This window comes from Fukomys damarensis, unplaced genomic scaffold (genome assembly GCF_012274545.1).
Source record: "Fukomys damarensis isolate Sample0158 unplaced genomic scaffold, DMR_v1.0_HiC HiC_scaffold_10, whole genome shotgun sequence".
Lineage (NCBI taxonomy): Eukaryota > Metazoa > Chordata > Mammalia > Rodentia > Bathyergidae > Fukomys > Fukomys damarensis.
The window spans coordinates 15,680,004-15,694,837 of NW_022900922.1; the positions used below are offsets into that span (position 1 = coordinate 15,680,004).

Consider the following 14,834-nt stretch of genomic DNA (forward strand, 5'->3'; position numbering starts at 1 on the left):
CCAGCAAGAGGACACTCAGTACTTTGGAGAATCTAGGGGTCTGGAAGGCTCCGGAGTCAATAGCTGGGGACTAAGAATATGTCCCTGAGAAGAGATGTCCTGCCACCTTCACACTCAGGCAGCTGCAGGAGCTTCAGGTCTTTGTGCTGGGAATGGGATCAACCAGGTAAGTGTCTCCTTGGTGTTTCTCAGCCCAGATCTCTCTCTGCTCATCGCAGCCACCTCTCCACCTCACTGAGTGCTCACCCTACCACAGCAAGACCTTCACCCTTCCCCAGAGCCTGGATCTGCCTCTGCAACCCTTGTCTGTGGGCCGGCTCCATCATTCCCAGTCCCCTGAGCCTACAGCTGCACCGGCCACAGCCTTTGGCCTCTTTCCTCCAGCTGGTGTCACCCGTCATTTCAGAGAAGCTGTTGCACCAGACTGCAGCATCATGTCTCACCCTCTGTCCCTGGCTCTGATCTCACCCACCCCTCTCCTGATGACATCGGTTTCCCTTCCTGAGCATGGTATTTGGGCTCTGGCTATCTGGCTATACCCATCCTTCTCCACCTGTGTCTGCAGCTCTGGCAGCTTTCCTCTGTCCAACCAATTCCTAGAATGTGTGGTCGGAGGCTGGGGGTCATCTGGTTTGGAAAGAAAGATGTCATGGGCGTGCAAGCTTGCTGACAAGCATGGTGACAAGCGAAGTAGCTGCATTTTGCCAGATCTGCCCTCCTTGCCAGGATGTGGGCTTGTGCGTTTCCACCTTCCTCACATAGCACAACTCCTTTGTTGGTGTCCCAAGAGCCTTCCTCCAAAAGCCCTTCGTCCCTCTCTGCCTCTACCCTCTGTAACTTGAGGGGTGGCTCCCTGGAACCTCCCAGCCTGGCTGGCTGTTTCTGTTTACAACCAGAATCTGGCTGCTTCTGTCTTCTGATTTCTGATCTGATTGCTGCTCCATCGCAGGTATTCTCAGTTTCTAGCTGCACAGGAAGCTTCTAGAAGATGCTTGCTACTTGCTCCCATGTCTCCAAAGAGGCCCTTATGTGGAGTAGGTGCCAACTCTAACCTTCATGGCACCTACTTGAAGTCAAGTTCATATATTAACTCTAACCCTAACCTGTGGTTGAGCAGTGTGGTCACAGCAGCCCCAAGGCACCTGAGCACAACCCGCCCCCTGCCCCAGCCCCCTTTCCTGCATGTTCTGTGGCCTCTCAGAAGTGTGTCACAAGGGGTTTGGTGAGAAGGCCTGGATGGTGGGCCACAGGCTGTCACAACCTGGCCAGGTCCGGTAAGAGCAGCCCCACCTCCAACAAGCTTGGGTAAATATGTAACTGGACCCCATACCGACTCATCTACTCAGCAGTAGAACTGCATTGATCTCAGGCCTTCCTGGAAGGGGCCCAGCCTGACAGTCCATCCTGGCCAAGCCGGGCGGCCAGGCCCCTACCCAGGTCCCTCCTTCCCCCACCCCCAGCCTGTGAACAGAGTGGCTGGGAACAGATCCATCCCCGCCCCTCGGGTATAAATGTGGCCTGTGCAGCCAGCCAGGGAAGAGTTGCCCTCCTCTGTCCAGGACAAAGCAAGAGGTGAGTGGAGCCCTGGGCTCCTTCCCCAGACTCCCTGCTACAGCGGAGTTGAGGACAGAGAGGAAAGGCTGGGGGAGCTGCAGGCGGGGCTGGCTAAATGGCATTAAGCATTCATTTGGAGCATGGGGCCAGGGGTGGATGAGGGCCACCACCAAGGGGGACATGGTCACTGAGCTGCCTTTCCTTGCAGGCCTGTCCTCTCCAGGGCCTCCTGTCCCCCAGGCACAGGGCAGGGTGGCCAGATCCTCCTGCTTCTTGACAGAGTGGGGCCTCAAGGGCAGAGAGACTGGCTTAGGGCCAGCATCACCCTGACCAAGAGCCCATGGAGCCTTTTCCAGTCCCAGGGAGGAGTGAGGCTTTGTGTGTGGGCTACAGGGCTGGGGGGATGTGGGGTATGGGATCGCCAGGGAGATACAGTCACCTGTGGCTCTAGGTGGTCTCTCTGGTCCTGGACTCAATGCCAGGTCAGGGTGATCTGGCTTCTCACTGTGTCCCCAGCATCAGTACTTGCTCCTCTGTCACGTGGGCTCACAACTACCCCAGGCTCCAGAACTAGAAGGGCTTTCCAGACACCAACAAGACAGGTGTTTGCTTTGCCAAGAGGCAACATAGGTTGGTGCTGACACACCACCTATAGAATCCAGGCTCCTCATCAGATCTTTAGTTCTGTCTCTTACATCTGTGTGACCTGGAGCAAGTCACCAGACCTCTCTGCTCCTCCACGACACAGTATTAATGACCTCACCTACCTGACAACTCCCATTCGGGATGTGTCATGTCTGGGAATATCTTGGGGATGCGGGCCTTGCTAGCTAGGGAGAGGACCACTTTCGTGGGGTCTGCTTTCTCATGGTGGAAACATTTGAGGTGCAGAATAAATACATGGCTAAGTGAAGAGGGTTTGGAGGTGGCAAGTACTATACATGTGGGGGTATGGAGTGTACTGAGGGGGTTAAGGGTCTAATAGGGATAGGATGTTGACACAGAACAGTGTGAGAAGTGCCTATCAATGGTGGGCAGGGTGAGAGGATCCACAGGACACACAAGAGCTACTGGGGGGGTCAACCCATTTGTTCTCGGGACCCTGTGGGAACCCATGAAAAACAAGACCTCAGCTGAGAGCAAAGAGCTGCCTCTGCCTAAGAGTGCTATGACCTGTCTCACAATGGGGACTGTGACACTGACAGTGCTCCTGTGACAGTGGCCTTGAAACTTTCCCCCATGGCAGTGACTGTATCCTCATCCATGTGATGACACCCCTCAGCGGCATCATAAAGTGCGAAGGGTTGTGTCCATCTGTGTCTCACAGGCGTGGGCACTGGTAAGCACATCCTTGCTGCCACTCCCCCACAATGGTCTCGCCTTACTTGGATTACATCAGCACGAGCAGACACTGCAGGTCCTCTTGTAGGAGCCCCACTTTTCTATGCCTTGTGGCCTCCTGTGAGAACAGTGGGCTGAGTCAGAAGTGGATGAGATGGTGACTGGTCAGAAGTCAAAGGTCTCCTGGTGGTTGGGTGGCTGGAGCAGAATAGTACACTTTGAAATGTTGTGGATTCACCATGTACAGAGCAGATGCAGGTTTCCTGAACTGAATGTGGAAGGCAGGGCATTGAATGTCAGCCAGCTTTAGATCTCTGTAGGAAATTCCAATAAATTAATTTATAAAGAGGAAAGTTTCATATTGCCTTGTGGATTGAGAATTTCCAGTCTGAGCTCTGGTGGACTCATTACTTACTTCTCTGGGGAAGGTGTGGATGGGAATTAGAGGTTAACAAAATAAGACCCTTCCTCCTAATGGTTCTACCACCTCCCACAAGCACCTTGCTGGGGACAAGGCCTTTATCTTATGGGCCTCTGGGAGATATTCATCCAAGCCACAGCACAATGTAAGATGGCTGACTGGGCATAGACAGGCAAAGCAAGGAAAGCCAGATGTCAAGGTGGCCTTGACTCAGAGCCGAGATGCCACCTCTCCAAGGAAGCCCTGTCCAGCGCTGGGGACCAGGTCTATGATAGCTCCCTTGTGCTGCCTATCACAGCCAAGGCTGGAGATAGGGCTCATGAGGTGGGGGACACTGAAACCCAGCTGTTCATGGCAGTGACCTGGGAAGTTAACAAGTCTGTTTCTGGCTCTGCACAGGCCATTGAGGCTGACTGTGAGTGACTGAGTGAGTTGGGTGTGCAGAGTCCTGGAGCCCCCATCCCCCAGGGTCTGCTAGGGTAAGGCCAAGAGCTGGTCTGGAGCTTGAGATGACAGGAAAAGTCCTGGTCCTGGGTTGAGCCTACAGTGCTCAATCCTGGCTACATGTCAAGATCTGGGTACTCTAGAACCTGTTCCTGGGACCCACCCCAGGGCTATTAGATTATCATGGAGTAGGGAGGGGCCTCCTCAAGGATCTGCATGTGTTGCATGTACCAGATCCTCTATGGGAGAAGTGACTGCCATCATCATGGGTGTGACTTGGCCTGCCAAGGCTGTGGTAATGAGTGCCACAACTCGGGGGCATCCATAACGGAATGTATTGTTTCCCATCCTGGAAGGCAAATGTCTAAGGTCAAGGTGTGGATAGGGCTGGTCCCTTGGCTTGCAGATGGTATCCTTCCCCTGTATCCCTACATAGTCTCTGTGTATGTCCTGAGCTCCTCTTATTATAAGACACACCAGTTAGATTGGATCAGGTAAGGACTTCACTGTAACTTGACAAGTCTCCAAATACAGTTTCAGGTCCTGGGATGAGTGCTCCAGTGTATGAATCCACAGGGCACAGCTCAGCCTGTGACGGTGTGTTTGGCACTTGGACTATGTATATACTTTCCATGCAGCTCTAAGTCCATTTTGCTGCTTAATACCCATAGACATGGATGGATTTCTCCAAATCTACTTGGCTGCAGGGAATACTGGGATAGTCAACAGTTGTGGTGGAGGTCACTGGATAACCACTTTTTCCCCCTCACACAGTGTTTTTCAGAGTACAGAGATGATTCTCACCGGCACTGGCCTCAAGGCCACCATCCTTTGCCTCCTGGCCTGGGCTGGCCTGGCCGCTGGCGATCGAGTGTACATCCACCCATTCCACCTCCTCTTCTACCCCAAGAGCAGCTGTATACTGATGGAGAAGTCCATTGCAGAGAGGCCCAAAGAGTCAACTTTCACACCTGTCCCAGTGCAGGCCAAGAGCTCCCCTGTGAATGAGGCTGCACTATATGAGCAGCTGGTGCTGGCCGCTGAGCAGCTCACGACTGAAGATAGGCAGCGGGCCACCCAGGTTGCAATGATGGCCAACTTCCTGGGCTTACGCCTGTATAAGGCTCTGAGTGAGGTGGGGAGCACAGCCAGTGGGATCACCCTCTCCCCGACGGCTGTCTTTGGTACACTGGCCTCTCTCTACTTGGGTGCCTGGGACACCACAGCCAGTGAGCTGCAGGCATTACTAGGGGTTCCCATGCAGGACCAGGGCTGCACCTCCCGGCTGGATGGGCACAAGGTCCTCTCTGCCCTAAAAGCCATTCAGGGCCTCCTGGTAGCCCAGGGTGAGGCCAGTGGCCAGGCCCGGCTGCTGCTGTCCACTGTGGTGGGCATGTTCACGGTTCCGGGCCTGCATCTGAAGAGGTCGTTCATGTTGGGCCTGGCTCCTTTTGCTCCTGTCATCTTCCCGCGCTCTCTGGACCTGTCCACTGACCCAAATCATGCGGCTGAGAAGATCAACACATTCCTGAAGGCTGTGACAGGGTGGAAGATAGGTGGGCCCCTGGCAGGAGTCCGCCCAGGCAGCACCCTGTTATTCAACACCTATGTCCACTTCCAAGGTAAGGCCAGCCCCCCAGGCGACTTGGCCCTGGCTAGTGCCCAAGGGTGCTGATCCTAGCCCCTGAGACTTTCATGCCGAGTGTGGGCTTCCCCAAGCAGGGCAGATCGTGGGGCTGGGAGTGGCGGCCAAGTGGAAGGAGTTGGAGGCCTCCCCGGAGGAGGTGGGAGGGACTGCCTGCCAGGTCCTTAGGTGGTGCCCACCCACGCACTACCTAGTATGTGTGGCTCCTGGGGCAAGCCTCTGCTCTCATCACTTTGCTCCCTCTGAAGGGGAAAGATATTCCATGCTTCTTTTTACTGGTGGCACAGTGGGGGCTCAGAGGAACAATAATCTTACTCAGGAGAACACAGCCCCAGGCAGGTTCCTGGGATCAACTCATATCCCCTGCCTACAGCCAGCTCCATGCCAGGACCAGGGTCTCTGGCCCATGCAGAAACAACCAGTCTGTGAGCTACAGTGTGCTCAGTGGTGGCTGCCTGCCTAGCTTACCTTGCTTTCACGACGGGATGGGTCTCACTAGAATATCCCTACTATAAACACTGCGTATTTTGGCAACGAATACAGGTCAGACTGAGCTGGCTGTCTCAGATGGGCAAGAGGAAGGGTGAGCAGGCGTAAACCAGGTCAGGAGTTAAACACAGACAAAGGAGTGACCCAAGGGCAGATGCCTGGAGTAAGCTGCATATGAAAGAGCTCAGACAATAAAGCAAAGCCACGCAGAACAAAGGGGAGGCTCAAAGGGCCTGGGGAAGAAGGAAAGAGGAATCATTGGCGCAGAGGCTATGGGGGTCAGGGCGTAAGAGAGGACAGAGAGCTGGCTCGGCCAGAGCACAGGATGAGCCTGATGTGCTGCGGGAAGGAAGGAGCTTTGGCCTGGTGGGGGCTGAAGAGAGGAGTCCTGCTCACACCCACCCCCACAGCCCACAGCAGGGGCTGCATGTAGGCAGGGAGGACGCCCAAAGGCCATGTGTGTGACAGCCCAGGCACACGGTCACAGGGTCGTGCACCTGATCTGTGCATTGATGGGTGGCTGGCTGAGGAGGGGAGTGTTGACAAGGTTCGACAGGAAGATGTACAGCTGAGGGGTGGGCGGAGTGCCACCCAGGCCACTGTAGACAGAGCAGCAGGGATCCAGCAAGGTGGGTTGTGCCTGATGATTTCCCACCATGGCCATATCCTTGAGTCTCTGCAAAGATCTTGTATCTGACTTTGAGTGCCAGGAAAGGAGAGGCTGGGGGATGGGCAGGTACCATCATGGGGGCAGAGGGAGGCCCTCCCTGTGTGGAGCAGAGGGGAACTGGGGATGAGCTTGCCATCCAAAGGCTCCATGAGAAGGTGGTTCTCCTCGGTGAAGGCAAGCAAGCCACTGGTGTCAGGAGGGGAATCTTGCCTGGGAAGAAAGCCATCCTCAGTACGGACTGCAGAGGTGGAGAAAGGAGGAAGAAGTCAGATTCAGAGCACTGGGCCCCCACCCCCACATTCTGTGCTGACCTTGCTGGTCTCAGCTCCCTCCAGATGGAGATCCTCCTGTGCTAGTTAATCCTTCTGTGGATGAATAGACTGTCTTAGGAGCTCTGGGTCCCCTCAGCAGGTGGTTGGATACGTGAGACTCAAGGTGTTAGGCTAAGGTCACAGGTGCCCTTTGCCAGTACTCAGTTCCCCCAGGATTGGCAGGCTCCCGGGTGCCAGTTGGGTTGAACCAGAGGGATTGACTTAACCTCAGCATGGGACTGGCAAGTCAGGGTTAGTCAGTGACGAGAGGGCACCACCCCCATGGCAGAGTCCAGCATTTCTGTTTCTGCTTTAGTTGCTGGGGGAGAAAGTCCAGCCCTTTCCCTTTTAAAGTAAAAAGCCTCTGCTGAAGTCCCTTGGGGACTGGGTGAGGGACACTCAGCTTCTTGTTCACATGGACTTTGAGAATGGCTCATCTCTCTAGGGCTCTTAGGATGGAGGAATGGGCCCCTTCACCCTCACAAGACCTGGGTCCTGGTAGGGGCTTATCCAGCCCATACTTGCCATACCCACACCCACTCCCCGTGACCCCGCCTTCAGCTTGAGGACCCTGACTCAGGAGAGCAGGAACCTGGCCCTCTGAGTCCCCTCTGCAGCCAGTCACTGGCCACTGTGATGGGCTCTTGTCAACCCCTCTTCTCACAACGCCCCACAGTGGTGTCTGCACCATGAGTAAATGCGCAGGAGTAAAGTCAGGGAGGTATCGGGGGTCATGCAGAGACCCGGCTAACAGTTGTCCTCCACGTGGGTGGGCAGGGCAGCTCAGCCTGAAGTGCAGCCTCTGGCTCTCTGCCTCATCCTCAGTCTGTGCGTGAAGACAGGACAGAGAGGGCTGCTCTGCACAAGGTCCATGCTGAGATCTGGGCTCACAGCAGGGTTGTATATCTCTTCATTCTGTCAGTCATGGCCAGGGACCCTGAGAAGTGAGGCCTTCATTCTAAATCTTGGGTGCCAATCTGACCCACGACTTTGGGAGGGGGGTGGGTCCCTGGGACCAAGGACCACTACAGGCTCTGTCATAGCTGGACGTAGACAGATGTCCTTAGAGCAGTGAGATGACTATGCACCACAGTGGTGGACACACATCACTGTATATTATCCAGCTCTGCAGAGTGCCCAATACCATGAGTGAGCCCTGTGTGAACGGGGAGCTTTGGGTGATAGTGAATGACCACGTAGCCTCAGGTGTAACAAATGGAGGCTGATGGAGTGGCTCAGCAGTGAGTGTGAGGGCCTGAGCTGCACCCCCAGCATGCACACACATGCACATGCACAGACACATACAGTTATAGTAAACAGACTGTGAGGTGTTGACTGTGGCAGACAGGAGTTATACGGAAATTCTCTGTACTTTCTATTCAATTTTGTGAACCTAACATGGCAATTCAAGAATATCTATTTGTAGAATAATGAGGGTGGCGAACTAGAAGCTTGGGACCAGGGAAGATCTGGGTTTGGGTCTAGCTGGTCAGGTGGTGGTGGTTCAATCTTGAAGCAACATCATAAGCTCAGATCTGGGGTGCCCTGGCCAGGTCCTTGGCGGTGGCCGAGTTCTGTGGCAATCTCAGTGGCTGGATCACACAGGACAAAGACCTGAGCAGCACCAGGGTCTGGGTGGGCACAACCTGTGGCCAGGATGAAGCTGGCCCAGTGGGCAGGGAAGGGGCGGAGATGGGAGTAAGTGGGAGTGGCCTGTGCCCCTTTCCTGGCCTGCTGACCATTGACCTCTCCTTCTGGCTCTGTCTGGCTTCAGGGAGGATGAAGGGCTTCTCCCTGCTGGCTGGGCCTCAGAAGTTCTGGGTGGACAACAGCACTGCGGTGTCTGTCCCTATGATGTCAGGCTCTGGCACCTTCCAGCACTGGAGCAACCCACAGAGCAACTTCTCAGCTATTCATGTGCCCATGGGCAAGAGTGCCACCCTGCTGCTGATCCAGCCCCACGGTGCCTCCAACCTGGACCAGATCATGTGCCTAGCCTTCCACCATGACTTCCTGGTGAAGATGAATAAAAACCTGTCTTCCCGGTAGGAACCTCTGCTCCTCTGGAAAGCTGGGGTGCTGCACTGGCCCTTTACCCAGGGTGGGGTGGCTGTAGTACCACCTGGCTGGCTGGGCTGGGTGGCCCCTGTGGTGTCTCCATCGTACCATCGAGTACTGGCACAGGAGGGGAAGTGTGCTTCTCATATGAGTTGAGACAGAAACACCCGGCCTGCCCTGATCCCACACCCACATGGAGTAGGTTCAAGGCACCCAGAGCATCTTGGAATGTGCTGTAGGGGGCTGTGGGCTCCTGTGAGACTGGGAGCTTCCTCAGGGAACTGGCCTTGAACCAGAGTTGATTGTGTGATGGGGCAGGGCTCTGTGTGACAACAGAGCAGCTGGCCTCAACCTCAATGTCAGTTCCAGTCTGGTGGGACAGTAGCCTGCTCCCAAGACATGAGTGGCATTCTGATGTGAACTTGAGTTTTTACAGTGTTCAGATGGGCGGAATTAAGTATAGTCACAGTGCCATCATCACTACCGTCCATCTCCAGAGCTTTCAAATCTTGCAGGAGAGAAATTCAGCCTCATTATGCCCAGACTCTCTACTCTGTGCTCCCTGCCCAGTGCTGCAGCCCCTTAGAGTTCCCTGGAGCTGTCCCACATGAGCTCCCCTCCTCTTCACAGCTGCACAACACCCACTGTGCACACACGTTTTATTCATCCACAGTTTGTGCATACACACAATGTGACAACATGCCACACGGCCTGCTGTCGTGGTCCCTTTCCTGAACCCGTCTCTATTCCAAGTGCCCTGGAGACAGCCACTTCTCATGACTTTAGATGGTGGCCCTTAGCTCTTTTCAGAACCTCCTGATGTACAGGCAGCCTGAGAATACTCAGGGACAGAGGGCAGCCAGTTGCTCACAGTCAGCAAGGTCTCCACCTGCAGGGGCTCCTCATCCTACTTCAAACAACCTGAAGGTTCCACTGTGTTTGGTGCTGAGGTTTTTCTCAAAAGTGAGGATGCCTAGCTGTATAAGGGGCTGGACATCCCTTCTTCAGGAACCTTTTAGGGAACCCTGGCTGTGGGCCCTGGATCTTTGCAGTAGGAAGGACTTCCAGGACCCCTAACCATGTCATCCCCAGGGCCATGCACCTGACCTTTCCCCAGTTGGAGCTGAGAGCATCCTACGACCTGCAGGAGGTGCTGACCGGGACCAAGCTGTCTGCCTTGCTGGGCACCGAGGTCAACCTAGACAGGATCAGTGACACCAGCCTGAGAGTGGGAGAGGTCAGTGGGGACCTGGCTCATGAGTCCAATGAGAAGAGGCATGGGTAGGGCCAGCAGGGCTGGAGCCAGTGGGGATAGGGAAAAGCAATTCCTACCGGGTCTGTTCTGCTATCTGCTATGGTTCAGACCTGACCTGACTGCCTGCCTGCCCTCAGGGTCTCCTGGGTCCTGTGGCAGAGTTAGGCTAGAATGAGGAAAGTGAGTGCCTGGGCCAATGCCCTGTCCTCTGGCTCCTTGAAGACCCTGTCTCACCTCCACTGGGAATGAGGCCCACTTGCAGTGCCAAGGACGCCCTGCATACTCCAGGCACTGCGCAAGTGCTGGAGGGAGCACGTCACTTCCAGGGCATGGGCCCTCTGTGCTAGGTTAGCCACAACAGAGAGAGCTGAAACTCCCAGAGCCAGCAGGGTGGCAGGGAGAGGTGCATGTGATTTGGCATGGGGTGGTCAGTGTCCACATGAAGGATGTCTTCCTGGCAGGCTAGACAGGTCCTTGTTCAGGGCATGGCTGTCCCATGCCCTCCTTGGGGGGAGGTCCTGCAGCCCTTGGGAGAGAAGCCAATGTCCACTGCCTTGCAGGTGCGGAACAGCCTCCTTTTTGAACTCAAAGCAGATGATGGGAAGCAACCTGTGGTGTCCACCCGCCAGCCAAGCATGCCTGAGGCCTTGGAGGTGACCCTGAACAGCCCCTTCCTGTTCGCTATCTATGAGAAGGAGGCAGATGCCCTGCACTTCCTGGGCCGTGTGGACAACCCCTTGAGTGCAGTGTGAGGTCAGTGCTTGCTGGCTGTGGGACAAGGCCGACAGCAGAGCATCTGCCTCTGGTCTTCTTCCTTTCCTTCCAAGAGTGACACTGAGCGATAGCAGTCTCCTCTGTAAACACAGTGCTATGGATAAAGAGCAGCAGAATCAGCCTCCCAGGCCAGGTTGCTTGGAGGATGGGGGTGGGAACCAGAAGCTGGTGTTCAGCACAGGCCTACTGTTCTGGAAAGAATGGGAACTGACCAATTCATTTGTGAAAACAGAGAGAGTTTGCTTTTATATTGAGAACAGAAATTGGGTTTTAAAATTAAAACACACATTGTGTTTTATTGCTTTGGGTTTATATTTAGCTTATTGATGTGACCTTGATCTTCATGGGGTTTCCACAATATCTTAGTTGTTCTTTCCTGTGATTTTTGAAAAACACAAGACACAAGCATCTGAATTTAGCTAGAATGTAATACAATAGGTGATTATCTCTGTGTTGTTAATAAATGTCTTGCAACAAGAAACTAAGAGGATTCTTAGAAGCCGAGAGGTGTGCTGTTCAGCTGACAGAGCTCTCTCGAGGCCCTTGCTTGGGCTCTGTGGAGGGCAGGACCAGCACCTGATTGTCCTCACATAGCTTCCTGGACACCTCTGCTCTGACGGTCATGACTCTCTGAGGATGGCCAGGGCTGTGGAACCTGTCTTCACAAGTCCCAGGAGAGAAATGGGACCAAGGACACTCTCCAACCAGGACATAGGTCTGAGAGCTGTTCCATGATGCAGGGTAGAGGAGAGATTTAGAATCTTCAGACACATATTTGCAAATGCCTTTCCTTCCCCGGTGACTGCCTGCTCCACTAGATGGGATTAGGCCCACAGCCTCTAACTCTGGGGTGGGCCAAAGGGAGGGCTTGTGGCTGGCCACAGTGACAGGGCTATGCTTCCTCCTCTCATTCACTTGCCTTCCTCTGGGCACACATGCTGGAGCGGGTGAGCAGTGAAGCATGCTGGCTGCTGGACGGAGCCAAGCAGAGGCTCTCATGGGGATCCCTGGTCACATGTGGGTAGCCTCCCTGGCTTCAGCTGGAGTGTGGGCTCTGCCTGCTCATGCACCCTGCACTTGCATGACAAGCAGCACCTCCCTTGGAATTGCCCAGGGCCAGCATGTGGCCCACAGCAGCTCTGAAGACAGACATGGCACACTTTTGACTGTGGCCAGAAAGCTGTGCCATCTCAGAATTTCAGCGTCTCCCAAGGGCCTCCCCTGTCCTTGGACATTCCTCCCTGGCTCTGATGAAACTAGGACAGTTTGTCCTCTCTGTCCAGTGGGTGTGGTCTAGGCTGACCTATGAACATGGTGGTTGGGTAGGTCCTGGCTCAAAGGTGGATCCACCCTATGTACTGTTATATGATCAGGGGCCAGTTCCTCAGCCTCTCTGGGCCTCACTGCCCTGATGTGTAAAAGAGAAAATGCTGAGATGAATAAAATGAATAAATTAACCACAATTAAAAGAGGTCACAATCCCTGTTGGGAAGTCCTGTCCTGTGTAAGTATGGCAAAATGGGAGTGTGCACTGCCATGCTGGGGCCACTATTGAGGTCCTGACCCCTACAACCTGTGCCTGGTCCCTTATGTGGAAAAGGGATTTGCAGGTGGCACTATGGCTCTAGAAGTGGGGATGAACATTGATTTATGGGTGGCTTTAATCACAAGTGTCCAGCACAAGAGGAATGCAGGGTGAGAGCTGAAGACAATGGCTGATGGTATAATGGCAGATAGGAGATGTTACTATTCTTATTGATGAGAAAAAATACTCAACACGCAAAGTTAAAGGAGGAAAGGCTTATTTAGCTCATAGTTTATAGATGTTTCAGTCCATGACTGGCTGGCTCCAAGGCAAAGTGGCATCACAGAGGAGAAACAGTTCATGGTGGGCAGAAGGCAGCAAAACAGCAAAGTGGCAAGCAGCAAGCAACCAGCAACCATAGCAGCTCTTTTTGTCCAGGGAAGTAGCACTTACACCCAGGAAAGGCCTTTCCATTATCCACTCCCAAAGACTATGACAAACCAACCAGACTAATTTAGTAATCACACACCCTTGATCCCAGCATCACACACTTAATGCCAGCATCACACACATTAGATCCAGCCACCTCTGAAAAGCCCTACCCTGTAACCCCACGGCTTCAGGGAGGGGAAAGCTAGATATAAGTGACAACAAGAGAGAAGGCAAATGCTAGATGGGGACATAGGCCAAGGATCAGAAATAGCCCAGGCAGCCAAAAAAGTCATGGGGGGGGGGCTCCAGCCCTCTGTCCACATTCAGGGAGTCCCTTGAACCTCAGCCCTGGAAGGCTTAGATCTGAGTTGTCTTAAGCCACTGAGCTTGTGATGACTTCCTGCAGGGCCTCCCCATGCACCTGTGGCTCCCCCAGTCACCCTTGGGGTCCCTGGAAGGCCACTACAAAGTTTTTCCTGGATCTGGGTTTCTGCTCGTCCTTCTAATGGAGATGCTGACCAGGCATGCACAGGGCTGGCACCAGCGGACACAAGTCAGAGGGGGTTCAGGTGGCACTGTGCCTTTTTAAAACTGATGAGGGTCTCTGCTGTGGGCCTTTGGGGCCTGGCACTCTCCTTCCTGCCATCAGCAGCACCACAATACACCATTCTTCTTCTTGAGGCCTGTCTCTCCCTCAGCGGGACTGCTAGTGTTCTATCTTCCCAACTGCCTACAGCTGGTGGTGGGGCGTGCAGTCTGGACACTGGCTTGGCTTGTGACACTGGCTGTGGTCTAAGGATCTTGCTGCCTTCTCTATGTGCATGACCGAAATGGAGGTGACCAGAGCCCCACTATTGGTGTGGGCTGGGGTCCTGCCACCACTGCAGGGTCTATTGTTCTTCGCCATGACCCACTGTCCCCAGGTCTGTAGAGCTTACCTCATTCTGGCCCTCTAAAGGCCAGGGTGGGGTGGATCCTGCTACCTAGGTACTCCAAATGGCTGCAGGTGCCCAGACTCTTTGAGAGTTGGAGCACAGACCTCGACTACTTACAGGGAGGTCCTGGGACCTCAGCAGTTCTGTTTGGTGAAATGCAGGCTCAGGCCCCACAGACATCCAGAGCCAAAATCTACATTTTGACAGGAGGCCCAGGAACACATCAGTGTTTGGGTTGCACCATGTTAAACAGCACACAAAATGTGCTCCAAGCACAGGTTTCCAGAAGAGGCTGTGGCCACAGCCAGTGCAGCTCCACTTGCTTTGGTGGATGACACATCTCCAAATTTGATTCCTAAAACCTCATGGGTACAGTCTAAGAGTAGGCTGACCATCAGATTTCAGAGCTACTCTTTCCAAGTCCCCAGCACACTCCTTTCATGAGTGCCAGCACTATGGCCCAACAGTGAGCCTGAGAATCACTGCCCTAGTGGGTCCTGGGAGTCACTACTACGGTGTGGTCCTGGGATGAGAACTATGACTCTATAGTTACCCTAATGACTCCAGACAATTGTTGTTACTAGGGAGCTGAACATGTGGAATGTGTGTGTGTTATGAGGGATTGAACCCAGGGCCTTAACACTAAGCTACATTCCCAGATCTATTTTTATTTTGAGACAAGGTCTTGCTAAGTTGCTAAGGCTTAGCAAGACTGGGCTTGAACTTGTGTTCCTTTTGCCTCAGCCTCACAGGGTGCTGGGATTACAAGCATGTGCTCAGCACATCTGTTTTTATTTGGAAAGGCAGCCGACAAATGACTCCTCAATTCCAGGGGAGGCTGCTGGAGCATTGTGTTGCCACAGGTTCTTCTTTGGCCACATGGTGTGCCCTTGTAAGTGGGATGCTGCTACAATAGGAACAATATGAGGTCACAGAATACCAAAACTTTGCGGGTTTGTGTTTGTGTTAAAACTTAACAC

General features: G+C 53.9%; 1 protein-coding gene across 1 annotated transcript; it reads left to right on the forward strand.

The window, feature by feature from the left end:
* Positions 1-1,474: 1,474 nt before the first annotated feature.
* Agt (angiotensinogen) lies at positions 1,475-11,441 on the forward strand. Its single transcript, XM_010621922.1, has 5 exons — positions 1,475-1,572; positions 4,535-5,382; positions 8,650-8,920; positions 10,026-10,170; positions 10,749-11,441. The coding sequence occupies exons 2-5, from the start codon at positions 4,554-4,556 to the stop codon at positions 10,938-10,940; spliced, it is 1,437 nt and encodes a 478-aa protein (XP_010620224.1). The 5' UTR covers positions 1,475-1,572; positions 4,535-4,553; the 3' UTR covers positions 10,941-11,441.
* Positions 11,442-14,834: the final 3,393 nt, after the last annotated feature.